The sequence below is a fragment of the Sturnira hondurensis genome, unplaced genomic scaffold (genome assembly GCF_014824575.4).
Source record: "Sturnira hondurensis isolate 20B ecotype Veracruz unplaced genomic scaffold, ASM1482457v3 Scaffold0006437, whole genome shotgun sequence".
NCBI lineage: Eukaryota > Metazoa > Chordata > Mammalia > Chiroptera > Phyllostomidae > Sturnira > Sturnira hondurensis.
The window spans coordinates 2,430,652-2,446,212 of record NW_028079068.1 but is presented as its reverse complement, the minus strand read 5'-3'; the positions used below and the strand labels follow the sequence as shown (position 1 = coordinate 2,446,212).

The following is a 15,561-nucleotide window of genomic DNA, read 5'->3' as shown; positions in this document are numbered from 1 at the left end:
AAGCTGCAGGGCTTCCCCTGCCTCCTGCCCACGCCCTACCCCACCCCCAACTGTGGTCACAGATCCTCGCTCTAAAATTCACCAACTGCAACCGGAGAAGGAAGGCACGCACAGAAAACTGCCCAGAGCCCGGCCCTTCCACAGGGCTGAGGAGGGGTTTGCTATTTGTCATATACATATAACACACACTGTATGTACCTGGTGTATATATATATGTATACTGGTGTATTTGTCATATATATGGATATATGTGTACATGTATACACACACCCCAGCTTATATATAATATATATTTATGTATTTTTATTACTATGCATTGCACATTTAAAAAAAAACTACACTGGCCCGTGGCAAATAGAATGGGTACACAGAGGTGAATGCTGTATGAATCCTGCCTTGAGGAAAGCTGGGACTTTGGACTAAAACCTCTTTCTCTTTAAATATAATAAAACAAAGAATAGGATAACAATTACAAGATACTGTCAACAAAGGAGAATGACAGAGGAAAAGGTAATCTGAATTACTGACATGTATGAGCAATAGAACGCTTTTAAAGAAATATTATTTCACCATCTAAGGGAAATAATGCAGCCACACTGCCTTATGACTAATGGCTGTGACCCACATTAATATCCTGTGGGCCGGGGGGGGGGGCCCCACAGGTGTCCCCTCTCTGTCCTATATCAGCACCTAACCCATCGCAGGCACTTAGTTAACATGGGCTGAGAGGATGACTGACTAAATGACTAGTCACCCCTACTAAGTTTATAAAATTTTACCTCCAAGAGGTAAATAACAAAGTTATTTGTTTTACCTCCAAGAGTCCTGAATAAAAAGCTAAGAATAACAAGGTATGATCTCAACCATTTTATAAACGGGTGCTCCCCAACTACTTGAAAAATTCTGGTGTTACGTGCAGTCAAAATACTCACGCTGCTATTGTGTTAAAGACTTAATTTGCTTTGCAAGCTCTTTAGCACGCGTCGAGGAAGGTGATGGCTAGGCTCCTACGTGACAGCCTAGCATTTGCAATCCGTGGAATTCATATTAATGAAATTCTAAGTCCTTAAAAGAATCACCCCCTGGCTCACGTGCACCCCACAGAGAGCACAAAGAAAACACTCCACACTTCCCGGTCTTTATACTTGGTGCGTGCCTGACACAGGGGACAGAGGAATCATCGCGCCCGGCCACCGCAGCCGCAGGTCGATGGAGCCTCCACGGGCCTGCGTGGAGGATGTGAACTTCCTCCTCCCTTTCTTCCCAGCGAGTGGTAATGACATGACGCGTTCTAAAACTGCAATGACTGTGACCACAGTGACATTTGAGTGAGCCCTCTCACAGGGTTTGTGGACGCATGAGCGTATGTACTGAGGTCTAGCCAGCTTCCAAACACGGTCAGCAAGGACGGGAGCAAAGCAACAGCCTCGAACTGGCCGACATCAAGGCAGAAGTCCTTGCGGTGCTTCCAACGCAAGGTGGGCCCTGAAAACGACAGGCGACTGGGACAATCATCGGAAGCCTTGCCACCCGCTGCGGGGAGAAGGGGCGCTGGTCCAGGGCCTCCTGGAAGAGGGTCCCTGAATGCCTCAAGCAACCTCCTGCGGCCATTAGTTTGTAATTCGTGATGACTTGCCACAGAAGGAGGATTTTCATGTGAATTATTGTAGAAAATAATCAAAAGCTATGATTATAAACACAGAATCTTTTAGGTGGCATTTAACAAAGTTCTATGCAGGCAATAAAACACCTGCATGGCAGCATTACAGGTGGAAGGACGTAAGCAAAGTTTTACAAGTGAGTTGGCACAGCCCTGGCCAGGGGCCCCGTTGGTTGGAGCCCTGTCCCGCACACCATAAGGCTGCGGGTTCTGGGAGGCAGCCGATCCACGTTTCTCTCTCAGGTCGATGCAGCTCGCGCTCTCTCTCTCTCTCTCTCTCTCTCTCTCTCTCTCTCTCTTTCTCTAAGATCAATACTCATAGTCTCAGGTGAGGATTTTTTAAAAAAAGTGAACTGGTATTTACAGTGAGAAAACCATCCTTCTAAAACACGAAAATAATGGACGGGTTCCCGTGTGTGTTCAAGTCACAGGAGGGACATGTGAGCCCCTCACAAGGACACGTAATCCACCCACCTCCTCTCCCCGTCACCTCTTGGTCCCCAAACCGACATGCCCACTCCTGGGAATTTGAATATATGTTGACAGGGATACTTGTTTTTTGTTCGCCACGTAGAATATTCTTCTTGTAATCCTATCGGTAAGGAGTTCAACGTGGGAACTAAAAGCAAGATTTTCTCAGGTAAACAAAGAACCCGAGAAACTCTAGGGCTGATCCTTCTTTTCAAATATTCCTTCCCCAGGATCAAAATTAGATGCTAATCCTCCCTGCCTGAACCCGCGCACCTGTTGCCATGGTGCTGAGTCCTGTTGACGGTCCTGTGAAATGGGATCCAAAAGGAACAAACCCTCCCCTTCACACTAAGAGGGTATTTTTTTTAACATCAACACGAAACACCGGAAAGGAGCTGGACGGGATCTCAGAACGCAGCTAGGTGAGTTCCGCTGGGGCCCAGAGGCCGCAGGACCTACTTGGAAGGTTCTGGCACCACAGTGTCAGCACGGGCTCCCTGGCCTCCAACCAGAATCTGTTCATTCCCACCATACGGCTCACTCTGTACTGCATTTTCATACAGAGAAAGTGGTGATGAAAAATAGCAGCAGAAACACTGCTACTAAAAATAATGTCTCCAGGCACCCCAATTTTCTTTGCATTGCCGAAAGATCAACAATGCGCCAGCAAACACAAGAGCTACCCCAGCACTCCTGTGTAATGGAATCGATGAAACTGAAACCCAGCCACCTGTCATCGTGTCAAAAACATCCCCAAGTCTAGCAAGACCTGTGACCTCCATTTTTTTTTTTTTAACCAGGTCACAGTAATGCCGTTTGGAATGGGAGTGAGGTTCCCTTCGGACCTGGCCCAAGATGCTACAGCATCTGACTACAGCTGCAAACGCGCTAAACCAGCCCCAGCGCCCTGAACCAGAAGACAAACCTCGGATCAAAGAGAAGACACTGGGACCTACGACACACACACAGCTTTCTGGCAGCTGTGAAACTCTTGAAGTGAATGTTAAGAAGGTCACGGAATCCTGAAGGCAGTTATTGAGACTCCGGTTTTAGCTCAATTCTTCTTTGTCCCTCAGGAAGGAAAACTGTCGAACTCAAAATGAGAATGGAAAATGGGGGCTGCAAGCCTCGAAACGCACCCCATGAGTCCCTGACCTCCAGCATCCCCCCCACCTCCTGCTGCCCCCCCTCCCCGATCTCCCCACCCCACCTTGACCCAGACACCAGCACCAGGCCAGGCAGTGACCATCAACGCTGAGATGTTCACCATCCAGGTAATGAATATTCCATTGCACAGATTACTTTTTCAGATTTGAAGAATCTAAAACCCTCGCCTCCTGCAACCTCGGAACTACTACCCTGACCGTGGAGAGCGAGGAGACCACTCTCCTCGTCACAGGCCGCTGTGCGGGGCTCTGCCGGACTTGCCATCATTCGCTGCGCCTGGTGCCTTCTCTCCTGCTTCCCTCTCGCTGGACTCTTCACTCACGGTGGAGTCGGCATCCGAGGGCGAAATTCTGCAGACACGGGACAAATGTAAGCATTAGGAAGAACACAGAAAAGGGGGGGAAGGCCACTTTCCTCTGGGTGAGGAAGTCAGGCTTCCAGGCATAATCAGGAGAAATTAGACAATCCCCACAATGATTCTGTGATACGGCATCTTCAAGGATATGAATAGCACTTAGTTACCTCTGGAAGACAGTGTAGCCGTTTAGGAAACGGCTCCACAGGATGCAACTAATGCTAGGACCCTGGGGGCCAGAATAGGGGACAGTCCCTTGGCTACCAGGGCCCTGGCCATCTGGATCCACAGTTCAGGCCTGGCTCAGGGTTACCTGGGCCTACAGAATCTCTAGGAAGCTGGGGGCGTTCTGCAGTCACCCTACAGAACTCCAACCAGGTCTTCCGAAGACCGTTCCAACACAAAGGCAACAATCACCACCAAGATTTGTTTCCGGATCCCAAGAGCGTGGGAGCCAGAGGGCGCCGAGCTAGGAGGCGTCCCTAAGCAGGGAGCACGCCTTCTCTTTGTGCTTTCTGCCAGCTGACACAGCAGTGGGGACGGCCAACCTGTTCTGGCGCCCATGAAGGAGGCCAAAATATCAGAGTAACCACGCAGGCCACTGAGAGGTCATGACTAAATGTTCAGGATCAGATGTCCAGGGAAGAAAAAAAAAAGACCTCGCAACATTGTACTCGCCCACGAAGTGATCCTTCATGATTTTAAACAAATAACATCTCTCTCCATAATGCAATTCCTTTTGACAATTCCTTTTGTCAAGATCATGCTCTAACAGCCCTTCAATTCTTAAAATGAGACCAGAACCCCAGGGTCGGTTTTCTGATGTCAAATATTATAACATCACTTCCACTATCGTTATGATCGCACACATTTTTTCCTTTTAGGGGAAAATTGGGATCGAGAGTATCAAGACTCAAAGGAATACTGATCATTGGAGACTCCCGTAGCCAAAGCGTGACTGTGCAATTTCCCAAAGGCAACTGTCAAAAAAAAAAGCCCGATTCTGAACCTGGTCTTTAACGAAGCTTAACAAGCAGTTCTCCGTGTGCTTTATTCTGATAGGAGGAATGGAAGTGAGCTGGGCAGGGAGGACTTGGGGCAGAGTCCACGCAAATGTGACAACAGTGGTGACAACAAGGACAGCCGGAGAAGAGTCAAGCAAAGGCAGAACAAAGTGATGAGGTCACCTGCCCACAGAGCCATGAAGTCATAGCCACCCACTGGGACAATCAGCCAGGACAAAGTCGATGCTGGGTGTGCAGCACGGGCTATGCGCCTTCTAGGCATTATTTCTGACACCATCTCCAGAGGGCCGAGCAGGCTCGCCCCAGAATATGACCCTTGAGCTGGCCAATCCCTAATCAGGTCACAAGAGGACGGCCAGCCCATGACGCACAGTGGCTGATAATCTTAAAGCCTCCCTGGGCAGTCCCTCAGAGTGGCGTGAGGGTGGGAGGGCCCTCGGGTGCTCTGACTTTGGGCAAGCGTGGTCAGTCTCCCCGGCTGCAAGCTCTCAGGCAATACGTGTCGTCAGCCCTTCGGTTACGACAAATTGACACGCTGAAACCAGAAACACACTCTACGACAGAGTACAATGCGGAAATCCCAACACGAACCTTCCTCGGTGACGGACATTCCTGGAGGGGACCTTGGCCTTGGGGCTCGGGACGTCTCCATTTTCAGAGGGCGTGGTGTGGTCCTTCACAGGTCCCGGCAGCGGAGCTGGCTCGTGGATAATCAGTATGTCGTCTTTGTTGTGCTGGCCCAGGTGCTGCTTGGCAAAATCGAAGCCCTTCACGCTGGGGATCTGCAACTGAACAAACAGGGGGGCAGCCCCTCTGAAACCTGACGACTGAGAAAGGGACTGTGAGGGCTGGGAGACTGTGAGGGCTGGGAGACTGTGAGCACCCACTTCCCCCTCACAACTGCGCCCGCCATCCCCCCAACCTAACTCCACGGGCATCTCCGGAACGTCAAGTGCGTGCCGAGTGCCGTTCATACCTCACGTTCACAGAAATGATGGGTGCTTGCAAAAAATCAAAGAAGACTACACAGATTACATAGCCAGACCATAATACGAAAGACAGCACGGGACAATGCTTGACCCACGGCCACAGTAGCGTAACTGTGTGCTACGCAATTCCAGGGAGAGCGACACAGGCATAACGGAGAAACGGGGACTTGCGCCAGGACTCGGAGGACAGACGGAACTTAGAAATAAAGAGAGGTGGTCCTGGCTGGTGTAGTTGAGCACAGGCCTGCGAACCAGAGGATCGAGGTTCGATTCCCAGTCAGGGCACAGGCCTGGGTTGCAGGCCAGTTCTCTGCAGGCCAGTTCCCAGGAGGGGACGCACAAAAGGCAACCATACACTGATGTTTCTCTCCTGCTCTCCTTCCCCTCTAAGGATAAATAAATAAATAAAATCTTTAAAAAAAAAAGAAATAAAGAGAGGTGGCAACACAGAGTGTGTTCTAGATGGTCAGGGACCAGAGGATGACACGAGGCTGGGAAGAGGTCTCCTGAGCTGCCCTGGAAGGGTGAGAATACAGGCAGTGAGAGAAGGCCGGCCTGTGGGTGGATGACTCCAAATGCCAGTTCCAGAGTGGAAACCTATTATTTCTTAAGAGGCGGGTTTCTAAAACCCAAGCAGATGGGACACAGGGGGAGCAGGAAGAGAGCCCTGCAAGACCGCAAGCATGGGCCGACGAAAGCTGGGGCCCAAAACCTTAGCGAGGAAAATGGGGAGGGATGAACAGTACTGACACCCCACAGCAGGGCCTGGATGCCGAACAGACGCAAGAGGCAAAGGAGAGAAAGCACCAGTGGTGAGTGGGAGTTCCCGCCAGGGTAAACGGAAGGGTGGGTGTGACACAGAAGGAAGGAGGTGAATCGCAAAGGACCGACGACTGGAGGAAACAGGGTTTGCTTTAACCACGCTGGGGCTGAAAGGGCATAAAAGCTCCGAAGGAAAGCAGCTCCGTGGAGCTGGAGTCCGAGGACAAGGGCGTGGGGGACGTTCAGGCTGGAGACATGGCTTTGAAAGCGACTGTACAGAAGGTGGCAGGGAGGGGAGCTGACATTTTTAAAGATGAAAATGGTCCATGAATAAAACACCGGAGGACATCTTACAGTCTGGCGCTCAGAGAGGAAAAAAAGAAGCTGGGGAAAAAAGCCGACTTCAAAAAAAAAAAAAAAAAAGGAAGCATTTGGATCATTCGGCGGAATAGAAGGCAAGGGAATAAAGGATTTCTAGAAAGGAGTGGCCATCAGAAGTGACTGGGGCAAAAAGATGAAGGAGAAAGGGGGCCTTGGGAACATCCACCCGTCACACTGGCGGGTGCAGGGGGCCTACGTGGGGCTCCAAGGCACCAGCTGCAGACCCACAACCGAGACCCCGAGAGCCGGTAGCACAGGGTCCAGGCCTCCTCCTCGGGGCCTTTGCTAAGACGGGAAAGGTGCTCAAAGTATACGGATACGTGGACAGTGAAGGTGGGACACCACTTTCAATGGGCGACCAGTGCCAGGGGTGGGTATTCCCAGTTTCCTCAAGCCGACCTTGCAGAGTGTAGAGCAATACACAGCGTGTCCACAGCAGTTTCAATGGTCTCCTCGTGGGGGCGCCATGGGCAAACCCGAGCCCCCTGGCCGGGCTGTGTCCCACACCTACGGGCGTGCGGACCGTCGGAAGACACGGGGCAAACCTGTCTGAGGAGTTACTTCAGACCAGAGACTGTGTAGAAGCCAGAGGCTCTGTCGTGTTTGTGCCAACTCTGCACGGATGAGTGACACCACCCAGGGCTCAGAGGAGTGGCCTCCAACGTCTTCGGCACTAAACGTCTAGGGCTCATGGGTAGGAGAGTACTCTGCAATCATCACTTAGGCCAGCAGAGGGAGACAAAACTTACCGTAACAATAGTTTACAAAGATGGTGCTCGGAAACAAAAGGCCAGGACCGGCCTGCCTGCGTCCCCTAAATTAATGACACTGTGTTTCCAGAGCGGGCTACTCCACCACCCTGGCAGGAATGCTGTTTCGAACACAATACACCCAAACCTGCTGCTCCACGGCTCTGCCCCATTCCTGCCCACCCCCACCCCCAGCCACCCAGGATAAACTTATTTCTGCATCCCCCAGATTGGATTAGCACAGAGACCTTGAAATGGGGTGTGCCCCCTCCTGGGGGCATGGAGCCCTCTTAACAGAACCCAATTCCGGGTTCTTCTATGCATGTTCTTCCCTAAAAGTGATGCTCCTGGCAGCGTGGCAGTGATCTGGGAGCCATGCTGGCCCCCTCCCCAGCCCCCGTTCCTAAGAGACTTCCTACTTGACAGGGCAGAGATGTACCTCTCACCCGTGGGCTGCTTCACCCCAGCGGCACCCCATTTTAAAGGTGCCTCTACATGAAAGAACAGCAGTTATAATGGGCCGTCGACTAATCGCCACCATCAACATGCCCCTTGCATCGACCCTGGTGAAATCCTCGCGGGTGGATTTCTGGGTAAGACAGTGAATGCCTCTCAGGACCGGGAAGCTCTCTCTTTTGCGAGGTAAATAAATGGTTTGCTCTACTGATGCTGGAAGAGGAGCCACAGACTGGAGACATCCTGGAAGCGAAGGCCTCCAAAGGGAATACGGTAAAGATAAGCACCACACTGCCTCCGTGGTGCCCTGAGTGCGGGAACTAGAGGCCTTCCCCGACACACTGCCAGGGCTCGTGGGACTACCAAATGCACGTATGTGTCAAAGGGCTTCACAAACGCCAAAGCCCCTTACAGATGCAACTGACGGCATTAGTACCGCTCTCGGTGGACGAGCATCGTTAACAGTCAGCTAGGAGTTCACAGGCATCCGATTAAGTGATCGGTATAAATCCAGATACGAAATTCCGTCACTCGGCAACAGGATGTGACACACGGCAGACCCTCGATCAATAGTTTCAAAAAGGCCAGCCGATGCCTCGAACTCACTGGACTTTGTGCGGAACCACGGAAAGGGCCTACGTCATACATGGAACGGACACGCACGGTAGGGCCTACGTCATACATGGAACGGACACGCACGGGAGCCATGAAGTCCTGCATGCAGGCTTCCTGTTGACGCCAACCGACGTCTCCAAATATTAGAGTCTCACACATCTCACAGGCTGGGTGACTCACCACCTTCTACAACAATAGAAACTTGGCAATGAACCTGTGCTTATGCACCAAACGAAAGCCATTAACACACAGAAGGAAAACGTTAGAGGAGTCACTGCCCCGACCCAGCCCCCACCACTCGCCTACAGAATTAACTACTTTTGTTTCATCCCTACTTTCTGGTATACTTTTTCTAGCTTTCCATTTCTTTCCTTTTTGTTTTTTTTGGTTTGTTTGTTTTAATCTAGAGTGAAGTCTGGTTGTATTGTGTCTGCAGCTTCCACATGCAGAATAAACTTAAGTCAGTATTTTACAAAAGAGAAGTGATTAATTCATGCCTTAGTACTCATATTAGGACCTGGTTACTGCTGAGGAAAGCTGGCTCTTTTGTTCCTTCTTTCTTTAATATGTCACAAAGGGGACAGGCCCCAGGGTCAGTGCCCCACTGGAATATGTCCCCCACAGTCAGGGGGGGCCTGCTGGACAGGTCAGCCAAGTAACCAGAGAGACGCCTGATGAGTTTTAACATTCGTGAGGCATAAATAATACAACGCAGATACAACAAGACAGAGGAGCATCCCCAGCACTCGGGCAGCCTGAACCCCGGGAAGGAGTATGAAGATGACAAAGAAACCACAGTGCAAACCTCAACAGCTTCTAAGTGAAAGCGTGTGTGCTGGGTGGAAAATGTGCCCCGTGGAAAATCACCACGGCCACCAGGAGCTTCCCATGAGTGGTGAAGGAGAAGTTACTACCATGAGAGTTTCTGCCGTGGCCCAGCGTGGGCCCCCGGCCCTCCTGAGGCCTTGAGTCTTGGAGGGCAGTACCCCAACATCCTCCCGCCCCAGGCCACAGCAGGTCATGGTCACCTGACTGCGGGTGAGCGGGACCCACCTACACAGGGGGCCTCCAGGGATCCCTGCACAGACTCCACGAGCAACCACAGGGGACAAGCTGCTCTTGGCTGAGATGGAAGAAACACTCGTGCCTCATCTCTTCGACCCACTGTCCAGTGACCGTCCCAACACATGCTCCAGCCACTGTCTCTGCCGAGACCCTTCAGCTGTCCCTACTGTCTACAGCCTCACTCCCAGCCCCTTATGTGTCCCCTCGGAGCCTGGCTCTCACCCACCCCCGTCTCCTCAGCTCTGGTCCTGCCCTTCCATACAAACCTGTCCCATCCTTCCCGGCCTCCACGTCCTTCCCTCCCTCCTTCTGGCCACTTCATCTGGCTCCATCTCAACCTCTGTGCGTCCAACCTGCATCACCTCCTCTCAGAAGGCAGAGGTGGCCCGTCCCCGGGAGTGGGGTGGCAGCCCCTCCCCCGTGCTCCTGCAGCACCCCAGACAGACTGACACTGTGACTGTGTGTCCTTCTCCCCAACCAAAACCCTCGAGGGCAGGACTGCACACGTGTGCCTGCCCCCAGCCTGGCATGCTTGGCCCCCAGCTCATGCTCGGTGTCCGGTGAGTGAACGTGCCATATCCAAGGCCGCCCCATCCGGCTGCCCACAGTGCCAGCCGGTTCCAGGAGCTGCGGTCCTGCTCCAGCAACAGGGCGCGGGCTGTCCCCAACGGAAGACACGAGCTCCCGTGGGACCAGCAGCAGGTAGCCAATGCCATGCCCATCTTTCAACAAAAACTCGACAGGGCAGGGTGGGCCCAAGCTGGGTTTTTGGGGGAACAGTGACAAGTGATGACTTTGGGCTACAGATGAAAGAGAATACAGACAAAAACAAAGACATGGGTTAGGGTAGTTTTTTTTCATTGTTATTAGAAACAAAGAAAGACCCTGCTTCAAAATACGACAGAAGGGCCCCTCCCTCTTATCATGTTTCAAAACTGATCTATTTCCTGATGATCTGAAGGTTTCCCTCTCATTGCAGGGCTGGGGGGGGCGGGCGGCCCGGGGGGGGGGCGGGGGCGGAGTGGAGCTGTGGTCAGCAGATTCATTGTTTCCAGATGTTCAGAGGTCTCAAGATTTCAGAGAGTAGCAGAGGGAGGCAGCACTGGGGGTGGGGTGGGCAAAAGAGGGGGTTTGGGGGTGGAAGATATGGGGAGAGGAAAGGAGAGATGGGGAGGGGAGGGGAGGGGAGAGGCAGCCCCAGGAGTGGGGTGGCAAGACCCAAGCAAGACGAAGAAGACTTCTTAGTCACTGGAGAGACGGCACCTTTTCCAACCGCCCCGGGAACAGGCGAGGGGCCCTTGGCTACTATCGCCAGATAATCTCGGAAGAAGCGCCTACGCAGCAGAGAACTGTTTTTCAGCTAGGCGGAGATCATCGTACAAACACATGGTGGATCACACAGTGGGTTCCGGTGCTTCTGAAACACGGGGAGGTTCTGCCCCCCAACAACACGCCTCATCTCTCCGGAGGCTCCCCGCCGAGGACCGTCCCTGGAAAGAGCAGCTCCAAAAGCTGGAGGCAGAGCCACCTCTGGGATGCGACAATAGCCCGGAAGTAAAAGTGGGAGGAGAAAGGTTGGGGACTGTCCTGTTTTGTGCCACCGAGACGCTGCCCTGGGACAGCTTCCCAAAGCAACGGGTCATGGACGACGGGCTTTCGCAATGAGTCTTTACACTGGAGACTAAGGAACGTGAACGACTTAAACACATAAACCGACTGTTCTGCTTAAATCCCTCTTAACTGGACTCTTGCCCCAGACCAAAATCATGTCCAACGAGATCTACTGCTGAGCTCATTACACTAAAATTCACACTCGGAACCATTTCGTATACCAAATACTACTTTTTTCCAGGTTTTTTTTCTGTGCCATCCACCAGTCTAAGAACCAAACAACCTTGGCAGACTATGTCAATACTAAATGGAGGCATATAATATAATATTAACATATAAAACGCTTCCAATAGCCCTGGTGGGGTGGCTCACCTGGTCGGAGCACTGTACCATACACCGAAAGGCTGTGGCTTTAATCCCCAGTCAGGGCGCATACAGGAGGCAACCAATCAGTGCTTCTCTCACACTGATGTCTGTCTGTCTGTCCCTCTGTCTGTCTGTCTGTCTCTCTCTCTCTCTGCACCACCCCCCAAAATCAATAAGCATGTCCTCAAGTGAGGATTAAATAAATTAATTTTAAAAATAAAATGCTTCCAATATACTTGATAATTTAATCCAATATACTTGCAAGTTAATCAAGATTCTGCATTTCTTATTTAATTCACAAACGAATATTCATTTACTTTTACAAAAGTGACATAAAGTTTAAAACAATCCTTATGTTTTCATTCAGCAGGTCCAGGTCTGGCATGCACAGAATTTTTTGTACCCACACAATCAGAATAAAATCCGAAGGTGAATCAGGCAATTCTCTATTCTTATTTGCTTTTTCTTAGCCAACTCTTAGAGCTGAACAAGTCCTGTAAATGTATGAGACCCACAGAGGGTACGTGCTAGCAAATGTAGTTGATTCATGACCACGTTTCCCTCCCTTAGTGATGGCTGATCTCGTGCTGTCCTGAATGTCGACAGGTGGTAAGACCTCCGGTCCTGGGAACGGTCTTGCTCACACCAGGTGAACTAGACATTGACCAAAAGTTGGCATCCTTGCTCTAAAACTTGTACGTGACCACTAAACATGGCAGGAACTGTTGAAACAGGGGAGAAGAGAACGACTACCCCTATAAAAACTAAATGAAATTTGTCAGAAGGACATGGACAAGGAGCTGTTAAAACACTGCTGTCAAATTAGGAGTCGGCGAGTTAACTCTAGAAGGCTGCAGGGTCGGGGTGGGAAAGCATTAAAAAATCTACGGAACTTTGCTCTCAGGTCGCTTTGCTCCTCTCTGAAGAGACCCAAACTGGAAACTGCACTGGTGCATTGTGGGTATTTACTATAAGACAGAAGCCAGAAAATCCCTCTCAGTAGACAAAACACTAAAAAAAAACAACAAAAACACTTCAGGTGTGTTGAAAAATTGGTACCTGCTGTGTTTTTTGGACCATAAGACACACCTAGGTTTTAGAGGAGGAAAATAGAAAAAAAATGAAGCAAAAAATATGGTAAAATATTTAATAATATATTTTAAATAACATAATATTTCACCAATGTAAATGTAAACAGAACTCAACAGCGGCATTAACAACCATTATTCCCCCCAAATTGGCAGCGGGGGCGTGGGGGTGTCTTATAGTCCAAAAACACAGTAAATACCTATTCATACATTTAAGGTGAAATGTTTATGGCAGGTACTACCATTCTTTAATGATTAAGTGGTCTTGTTCAAGGTGGATACAGGGGCTTGCAGCGGATGGAAAATAAAGGGCCACCCAGTGACACTGTGAATGAAAGAAACAGACACACAGATGGGAAAAAATCTGCCCTGACTCCCGTAGAGACCCAGGGTTGAACGAGACCAGAATTCAGCCCCGGAACAGATGTGATCTGCTAACGGATGGTCTCGCAAACAAAATCACAGTGGACTCGAAGGCTCTCGAAGGCAAGGCTCAGCCTCTACCCAGCCTCGGCGCCTGGGCACATAGTTAACACCACAGAGGAACCGGGGTCTCGGTACCCGAACGTGGAGGCCAAGGGGCACCGCCATTAAAGCCAGAAGGTTTCCCCACCAGCTCTCTGTCCGCACCCAGAGCCCGGGCCCCCCCACCCCCGCCACCACGCCGGGGGCTTGCCCCTCACCTTCTGCCGCTGCTGAATGTTGGCCACGGCGTCGGGCTGGAAGTCCAGCTTGTCTGTGCGGCAGAGTTTCCAGTAGAGGATGACCACAATCACCATGGCCACCAGCACGGGGATGACCACGCCCACGATGACCCAGAGGTTGCCGCTCTGGGACTCCGGTGACGGCTCCTTCACCCTGTCCACAGCTGCGGGCGAGGAAGACAGGTGGCTGAGTGACGGCCTCCCGGGACAGCCCCCCTGAGCACTGCGGGTCCTGTCATTCTGCTCAAGACAACTGGTGAGTGACTGCGATCTGATGACAGGACACACGACCACGTGAACAGACACCACACAGAAGGTTACATGGAGGACACAGCAGGGATCACAGTGACGTGGACGATGCATCCCAGCGGCTAACTCAGCGGCCAGGCCGGGTTCACGCCGGGCTCCTGTCAGTCCGCGAGCTCACCCTCAGTTCTCACTGCAGGAACGCCTCCGTGCCAACAGTCAGAAATCTGGGAGGCAGCGTTTGAATGCTGCCTTAATTTCCTCAGCTGTCTCTCTCCCTAAACCCGTGAAACACGCTTGTAATCAAAATTGCTTTACTGAAGGTGCCAGCTGTCAATTTTAAAATCACATTAAATCACTTCCTTTCTCCATCCCCGGCCAGCTTGGCAGCTACCCTTGGTTGGGGGGGGTCATCCAAAGTCACTGGAGTTGATCAACTCTAGGCTCCAACTCGTTGTGAAAAGTGGCCAGTACATGCTGGGGCACACGCAGACCCCAAAGATGGTCAGACGAGGCAAACTGGTTGCCCTCGCCACCGCTGTCCTGCCTTGAGGAAATCCGGAGCAGAGTGGAACTGCGGCCAGACTGGGGTCCGCCACCATGGGGGGGCGGGGGGAGGAGGGCAAAGATCCTGAACCGGGCACAGCGTGTGGGACATACTGCAGAGTGTGCACACGGCTGCCACTGGTCCGGTGACTCGGACATCATCAGAAGCGTGCCAGAACAGACAGGTGAAAAGTAAATCATGCAAAAGTGTTCTCTACGGAAACTGGCCAGAGCATGCTGGAAAAAATAATCATTAAGTAAAATAAAACCACATTAAATCAAACTTACTTTGCACCTGCCACTTCCCACTGTCCTGCCACCCACCTTCCAGGGCCTTGGACAATCACGGTTCCACGGCTCCGTCCTTAACTGCCTTCGCCAGCTCCTTTCCCTAACACTGCTTCCCAGAACTGGGCCCTCGCCCCCTTCACTCTGTCCTCATCCTCTCAGAGGACTCGGCTCTCCTTAAAGCTCCGGGCCAGCCACAGGCTCCGAAAACCAACAAGCCCCCCTCCTCTCTGCCCACCTTCCTCAGGGCTGATTCGTAATGATCTCTCCGTGACACATGCTTCTCCTTGTCTCTTGCTCTGGCTGGCTTTGTCTTGCGGATGGTCCCTCACTGTTTCTTTTAAGCTGCATTTCATCATATCAGTGTATCGCGTTGACGTGCTGGGCTACTTTGCCTTTGACTACGGGCACTGCTCTAACTAAGTCCTGTCTCCTCAAACACATCGCAGTCTCCAGGGGCAGGGACCACGCTTTGCGCTCTTTCCACATCCAAAGGTTAACATGTGCTGTGCGATCAAAATGCTTGTGCTCGGAGATGCAACAAAAACAATTGGAGGTGCCGCTCCCGGTCTGGGCTGAGGCATGGCACGGGACGGGGGCCAGCACTCCACGGCACATGCACCGTGAAAGACGCATGCGTCACAGAGCGGGGACTGCACGCGAAACGGGAAAGGCGACTGTGATAACAGTTTGTATTATTCAATCTGGCCTTAAATACAGTTCGTTTTGCATGGAAACAACTAACAATATGGGAGGGACAGAAACACCCTGTGGGGCGGGGACAACTGGATGCTCTTCTTAGTTCTAACCCACGAAGACCCTGGGAGAGGCACAGGTCCACCAAAACGAGGCCCTGGTCCCAGGACCCACAGCTGCCTTGAGCTGCCCCTGGCATTGGGCTAGAGCTCGCATCCTGGGACTGTTACCCCTGTGGTTTTTAGCACAAAAAGGAGGAAAGGGAGGGACAAGGAGTAGATGGAAGTGGGCTTGGAAGGTGCCCATACCCGATGGCCATTC

The 15,561-nt window shown here is 51.6% G+C and overlaps 1 protein-coding gene and 1 pseudogene across 1 annotated transcript in view; one reads left to right on the top strand and one right to left on the bottom strand.

The window, feature by feature from the left end:
• KIAA1549 (KIAA1549 ortholog) overlaps positions 1–15,561 on the bottom strand; it is a 122,956-nt gene that overhangs the window by 31,060 nt on the left and 76,335 nt on the right. Inside the window, exons 11-13 of the mRNA XM_037049290.1 lie at positions 13,444–13,628; positions 5,270–5,466; positions 3,560–3,648 (exon numbers count right to left, since the gene is read on the bottom strand). Coding sequence (XP_036905185.1) covers positions 3,560–3,648; positions 5,270–5,466; positions 13,444–13,628 — 471 coding nt within the window. The remainder of the gene's footprint in view (positions 1–3,559; positions 3,649–5,269; positions 5,467–13,443; positions 13,629–15,561) is intronic.
• On the top strand, positions 13,786–14,452 carry LOC118989245 (60S ribosomal protein L30-like; annotated as a pseudogene).